Below are 7490 nucleotides of genomic sequence, written 5' to 3'. Positions count from 1 at the left end.
AACAGTCTTCTGCGATGGTTAACCTCAACGTACTGTGATGCTAACCATACAGCTTATTGCGACGATGCTTACCCTAACCTAACCTAATTTACAGGACCGAGGGAGAAACAATTTGAGGGGGAACAGAATTTGTCACAACACGCGTGGTCGACATCTGTTGCGCATGCGTCATGTTAATTGTAACGGAAGCGGCACTGCAGCTCCCACAGCCCGGTTGTCTGGCTGGCACTGAATGAGAACGCACTGATTTCGACTTGAAAATGATGAAATTTCTACCCAAACTGCTGCTGCTAGCACTGTTGGCCTTCCCGGCGACTCTTCTCATCAAAGGCAAGTTTGCGACACAGCTGCTCACAGCGGCAAAGAAAAGGACAGTGGTTTAGTAGCTGGTGAGCATGCTAGTGTTAGCCGCTGAGCTAACTAGCTGCTGTGAAAAAGGGGAAGGCCGTTCTCCATTTGACATGTGCTAGCTAAAATAGACAATCTATTAAAAACATTCGTGGCAGTTTGGAACTGTCTCATGTGGGACTGTGGGATAAATCAAGGACAATCTTATCGTATCTTGTTTTATTCTGCGCTGACTGTCTTAAATGAAATCTGTCTATCCTCCTGCTTAGACTGACGTGTCCTTACTGTCTGCCTATTAGCTGTTAGCCGAGAAGCTAAGCCGCTTTGTCAACTGGCAAACTGCCACTTAAACTCTTAGACACAAAACAAGTTAAAAAAAAATCAACAAGTTAAATTATAATGCCCTCGAGTAAATACGCGTAGAGTCAGCCGTAACCAGCTCAAAGTGATAGAAGTGAAACTGGAGAAAGTCACTGTGGCTAGGCTAGCTCAGACACCGCCATATAAGTAGATAATCGTTATTATCACAATCAGCCGTCTTTTAGTACATGCCATAAACGTATGTAGTTGTTTTCTCCATTAGTATTTGATGAGCACGCGGCACATGGTGGTAAAGGGACGTTTCAAACAGATTTCATACCTGATCGTATCATGCTGGTTGTAACTGGAACATTTGGGCAGCCTGGTTTTCATGGACTAAATATTTATCAACTATTTATTTATTTATTTTTTTAACTACAGTAGTCTTATTCACGTAAATCTCACCAAGACAAAATGTTATTAGATATACATGGCAGATTTAATTAAATTTGTATCTGTACTTTCACTACTTTCACCAATCAAGGAATCTACTGTAAATACCGATTAATTTACTTTATTGTAGATTATATTGAAATGGTCAGTGTGTCCTGTCCTAAGTCCTGGATGGCAACATTTCTGAAGTACTCCTTAAGTTATTTCTCTGGATGGATGTACAGACATGTTGTCCTGCTGCACAGTAGATTCGTGACAAATCAGAAGCCTCTCTCATGGTGTTGTTTTTAAACCCATACAGGGAGATGAATTCATTTGAGTTCTTTTGCCGTGCGGGCTGTTAACTTACTTTTGAGTTCTAGCTCAAATCCTACAGTTCACACTCTTATTAGAGCCACCAATGTTGCCAAATACAACATTGCTTTTTTTAAATATTTGGTCTCCCTTCCAATTTGTTGCACATGAGACACATTTTGCTACATGTTCCCAATAGACTGGCTCCTGAGACTCTGCCACACTGTGTAAAAAAGAGCTGGGCAGTAAAGCAATTTAATCGATTAATTCGAAGGAAGAAGAGTTTGTTCCCAGTGAAGAAACAGTCTCATCAGTCGTTTGGAACTAATTTATTTTGTGGTGCAGAGTTTGTTTAAAAGCTCTTGCCCCCCAGTTTATTAGGCAGCAATACACAAGTCTGCGTCAGTACACGAACGCCTGCTAAGAAGTAGCCAACATTAGTGGAATCGTTTTTCAAATTGTTCCCCAGATGACCGTAAAGGGGTTAGTGGAAAACTATTACTGATGCATATTACTAAATATATGGCTCCATTGATATCCATGTGCTGTGAACTTTCCCATTATTAATGCACTGTTATTTTCAAAGAAGGAAAAAAGAACAAGTTTAAAATCTCAAAATCTAAACAGAGTTTAGTATGAAATTATTATTATTATACACAGGCCCAGTTTAAAAGTAGTTGCGGTCGTCTTTGAAGCCATTTTGTTGCTTTTCTCTGAGGCTGTGTGGTGAAGAAGAGAATCAGAGGTGTGCTTGGTTTCCAGACTTTAGTAGCTGAGAAAGGATTAGAGACCTCTATAAAAAATCACACATTGACATGGTTCTGTTTTCTGCACATCAGGGCCGGTGGCGTGTGCCCAAGATCTGACTGAGGATGAGGAGGCTGAGGCTGTGGATGAAGACGTTGTGGATGACGTGACAGCTGAGGATGAGGACGATGAGGCTGAAGTGGAAGACGATGAAAATGCAGAACTGGTGAGACACTAAGTGATTACATCAGGGTTAAATGTCACTGAGTAATTAAACGCGTTATCAGACTTAGCCTCTGCTTAGTATTCTATAATTAATTTAATTGCACTGATGTTATTCAGTTCAGTACTTTAGAAGGAAATTAAATGATCAGTAGTTTTGGCACATCAGATGACATTTACACAGAGTTCAGGGTTCCTGTGCTTTGCCAGTCTGTCTTAAAACGCCCAGAGGCACTTTTTTTGCTTTGTTTCAGCTCACAATTAATGCCGTAATAATGTGTTTGAGTAAGAACAACAATCTATACCTGATGAGTTTTGTTACTCACATACAGTCAACCTGTGTTTGTTTAGACGGAAGAAAAAGAAGATGAAGAGGAAGAAGCATTGGTTGGAGAGGTGAAGGCATCCCCCAACGCTGACACCACCATCCTGTTCGTCAAAGGAGAAGGTGACTGATCGTTGGCTGCCCTCTTTTTTTGATTCAGTGATTTCAGACTAGCTCTGTGCGATCCATGTCCTCCTTTCTCTTCAGACTTCCCAGCCAACAACATTGTCAAGTTCCTGCTCGGCTTCACCAACAAGGGCTCAGAGAACTTTATTGTGGAGTCTCTGGATGCTTCCTTCCGTTACCCCCAGGTAAAACAAGAAAGTGAATGAGCATATACAGCTGATTTCTGCTCAGCTCTCTCTGACTTGCTCCTGTTCATCCCTTTCAGGATTACCAGTTCTACATCCAGAATTTTACCGCTCTCCAGCTCGGCATCGTGGTTCCTCCCAGCAAACAGGCCACCTTTGAGTACTCCTTTATCCCTGCAGAGCCAATGGGAGGGCGGCCATTTGGACTGGTTATCAACCTCAACTACAAGGACAGCAATGTAAGGATGACGAGATTGAACTAAACTTTTCCAATGTCAAATATAAAAATTCAAAGACAAGCTGGTTTAATTATGATAAGGATGGCAAGAATGAAACTCGGCTTGCTTTTCTGTTAGTATTTTCTTCTCCTACTATCTGACCTCTGAACCTTCTGTCTTCTTGTTCCCATCCCTCCTGCAGGGAAACATTTTCCAGGATGCTGTGTTCAACCAGACCGTCACCGTCACTGAAAGAGAGGACGGACTCGACGGAGAGACGTAAGCATTTACTTTTATTTTGCATGCTGTTTTTCGTTTGTTTGTTTTTGTTGCATCTGCTCTCCTCCCTGTCTCACTGTTGCTATTTCCTTTTTGTCCTCTAGGATCTTCATGTACGTCTTCCTGTCAGGCCTTGGGCTGCTTGTCATTGTCGGCCTTCACCAGCTGATGGAGTCCAGAAAGGTATGGATGATTATTACAGTGTTTTGAAGAGACACTTTCTGATGATTGAGTCTTTGTTTATCCTCATATTTACATCAGAATCTGCAACTTCTCTCTGGTTTATATCATAAATTATATGTCTGGGGAACTAGTTTTAGTTTTGGTCAATAAATAGTTGTTACATCTCTAATTCAAGTAAACCTCCGGTCTTGATTTTAGATTACCAGCTAGTTATAAGTTTTCTGAGAAGGCAATCCTGACAGGCTGAGTTTAACCTATGATGGAGAAAAGGAGATGCAGTGTACTTTCATGTCAGACGTTTGACTGTCTCAACAGAGGAGACGCCCAGCTCCAAAGGTAGAAATGGGAACTTCGAGCCACAACGACGTCGACCTGAGCTGGATCCCCCAGGAAACACTGAACCAGATCAGTACGTACTACTTCACACCTCACTCTCACGTTATGCCATTCAAAGGCTGACGTAGGAAGCTTTCACTTTGCCCTTGAGGCTTTTTGTCCTGCAGAATCAGCTGATGTTCACGTCCAGGTGTCTCTGATCTCTTCCTGCCACACCTGTTTCAGAATGATCTTTAACCTCCGCTATGCATGTTGATCACTCACCCTCTTCTTTCTTTTTCTTCCTTCCTTCCTTTCTTGCTGTCATGTTTTCCTGCATCTTCAGTGCAGAGTCGCAGAGGTGAGGTTCGCTTCATGTCTCGTGTTTGTGTGTAAAACTGGAATCATTCACTGAAGTCTAAATGTGCTGGTGGTGGAATTTTTGCTCCCAGGTGGCACTGATGTTCCGATGGTCACTGTTTGTATTTCTGTCCTTGCTCAAGTGAATTACCGTAATTCCCGGACTATAAGGCGCACCTGAATATAAGCTGCACCAGCTAAATTTTGGGGAAAATACAGATTGTTCCATATATAAGCCGCACCCGACTATAAGCCGCTGGTGTTTTAATGTTTAATTACCGTAAGGGTTTCTTCTACCATGGAGGGGATTGTCGGGACAGAAATGACTGTTTGGAAACGCAAAGCGTCCCATTTATTTACATTTGACAAACATAAATCTTTCAATCAATCAATCAATCAATGATCAAACTTTCACATCTTTGACATTACAAACAGCATTCGTGCAGTGCACAAATAATACAACGGTGTGCTCCTAGCGCACTTCCTGCAGTCATAGTACCGTAGTAGTGCAGTATAACAAAAAACAAAGCTTACAACGCTTGACGAGGCAATAACGTTAAATGGCTAAATTTAATTCGTTTTTAAAAGTACTTGCCTGTAACACGGCAGCAAAAGTGCAGTCACCCAGCTGCTCAACTAAATAACCAGCATCTTTTTCTAAAACAGCCAACACAGCAGTAAAGGTGCAGTAACACGGCCGTTTACTGTATCAAAATAACCAGCCTACTATACCAGAAAAGTCAGCCAGATCGATCGCCTTTAACTTAAAAGCAGCTCTCGTACTGCATTTGGACTCACTTGGTTTGTTTTGCTCTCGTTACCTGGCGCGAACTGTCTGTCTCACTCTTGCGCTTCCATGATAGTGCGCCCCTGGTGACCGTTAGCTGTAAAAATCCATATATCCGTTGTATAAGCCGCAGGGTCCAAAGCAAGTGACAAAAGTAGCGGCTTATAGTCCGGAAATTACGGTAATCAGTTTGACGGAAAGTTGTCTGAACATCTTTACTTGAAATAATCATAAGACAAAGGTTTTCCTGACTGGCTTCTTTTCTGTGTTTCTGTGGACTCTAGTATTTTACTAATAATCAGAATAAAATTGCATCATGTAATCCCCTCAGTCAGATCAGAATGATGGATCAGATGTAGAGGGCTGGTCTAAACCTTTCCTAACTGTTGGAATAAATCCATTCTTTCTGAGTATGTTTGCTCCACATGGGGTAAACATTAGGAGGAATTTCCAGGAGGGACAGAAACATGGAGGTAGCAAAACAACCAGTTGTTAAAACAAGTGTTTGAAAAGATGAACCAAGCTGGAATCCATGTGACCACTGAGAAAGATTCACTTGGTGCCAATTGAGCTAATCGGCATCAGGAGAGTCTTTCTCCGTGTTGTTTGGCAGATGCTTGAATGTAACAGACGTTATCTGAAATGTAGAAGTATGTTGTGTTTTTGTCATCACAATGATTTAATTTAACGCCATTCTAAGAAAATAAAACTGAAAGCCATCAGTCCCACTCAGTGTTCTCTGTTCTCCAGACAAAGCATCTCCAAGAAGATCTCCTCGCAAAAGGAACCAGAAACGCTCGGCCGGTTCAGACGAGTGACGGGCACCTGACAGGACAGAGACAAGACTTCACCAACCTGTCGACGGAGGAGGAGGAGGAGGAGGATGATGAGGAGGAGGAGGACGAGGGCTGTGAGCTCCACCCAGTGCACACTTTGCCCCTTCTGCTGAAAAACTTTAACCGGTGCCAAGCACAGCGATGGCTGGCTCTCTTCTTTCAGCTTAAAAACTGTTGAAAATACATACACACACACACACACACACACACACACACACACACACCTTTTTGTTTAATGACGCTGTCACACGAAAGAGAGAGAGAGAACTGGAAGAGATCATCCTTAAACAGGTGTGTTGGGTTTAAAGGACATTTCCTCTCGAGGTTTTCTTCACAGGTTCTTTTAAAGCCTTAGCTAACTGCTGATAATATCGTTGTGAGACAGTATTGATTGTCTGTTTATTTCCTCCCACTCTGGTTTAGGGCTGAAACAATCATTTACAAGAAATGAATCGGCAAAGAATCACCTTTGACTCTTTAAAATTCTTCTTTCCTTTCATTGTTTGGTTAAGAAAATGAATTACAGGTTAGTTGCAGCCCTACTCTGGTGTGTCATGGAGATATGGTAACAAATGCAGTTTTTTTTTTTGTTTGTTTTTTGGATTTGCATTTATAGATTCTGTCTGCGCATTTTTGATTTTGTTGCGATTTCAAAGATTGTTTTTTTTTCCAGCTGTTTTCTGCCTGCATTTCATGCCTTCACTCTCTTCCCTCCACAAGATGTTGCTGAAGTTTATTTTATTTTTTTTTTTACAAATATGTGAGAGCTCAGTGCCGTCCTTCTGTTGTTTCTTTTTTCAGAATTTTTGAGCTTGTTAAATGTTTGGGAAAATTACAAAAATAAAAGCATCAAAATCTGTGGATGAAATAAGTGAAGCTGGTGGGTCAGCAGAGCCGAGGGTGGTGTCTGGTATAAACCTAAAACAGATCATCATGTGGACTCCCTGTCAGAGTACCTGTGTTCATCAGCACTGTCGGGTACCTGGTTCTAAGAACTGAACCAGCTGGACAGTTTCTCTCCTCACGCGTGCCTGGTTTCCTGTTTCATTCTGGCATCTCTCCTCAAGCAGTTTGTTGGAAATCAGAAAAATGATAATTTTTTTTGTTAGTGTTGTTTTTTTTTTTTTTTTTTTTTTGTTTTGTCTTTAGACTGTAAACTGTCAAACTGGCTGATGCACTGGTGTAAATACTGGCTAATGGGTTCTGGCAAAATTACCAAGATAATTTATTCAAGTGATGGATTGGGCTTCAGATGGGTGGGTTTTGTATACTGTATCTGTTTTCTTTTACCACTAGGGGGCGTTACTGACTCACTGTGCAGGTCTCGAGTCACTTCACAGCTCCTGATCTGCAGAACGTGGACAGCTCTGGATATCTGATACCACTCCCACATCCAGCACTGAGCACAAGTTCAGTTTTTGGTTTTTCTAAAATGATGGGGCTGCCAGTCGTAGATACAAGTTTTATTTGCTTTTAAATGTGCAGGAAAATAAACTTGGATGATTTGCTGTA

At 41.6% G+C, this 7490-nt stretch overlaps 1 protein-coding gene across 1 annotated transcript; it reads left to right on the top strand.

Annotated features, from left to right (window-relative positions):
• Positions 1 to 104: 104 nt before the first annotated feature.
• On the top strand, positions 105 to 7490 carry ssr1 (signal sequence receptor, alpha). Its single transcript, XM_084566276.1, has 9 exons — positions 105 to 330; positions 2235 to 2368; positions 2716 to 2812; positions 2897 to 3000; positions 3081 to 3239; positions 3421 to 3497; positions 3602 to 3680; positions 3996 to 4089; positions 5893 to 7490. Exons 1-9 carry the CDS (start codon positions 261 to 263, stop codon positions 5958 to 5960), a joined length of 882 nt encoding a protein of 293 aa, XP_084422402.1. The 5' UTR covers positions 105 to 260; the 3' UTR covers positions 5961 to 7490.

This window comes from Chelon labrosus (assembly GCF_963514085.1).
Source record: "Chelon labrosus genome assembly, chromosome: 18".
NCBI classification, from domain to species: Eukaryota; Metazoa; Chordata; class Actinopteri; order Mugiliformes; family Mugilidae; genus Chelon; species Chelon labrosus.
Note: the sequence above shows the minus strand (reverse complement) of the source record. Positions and strands in the feature narration are given on the sequence as shown.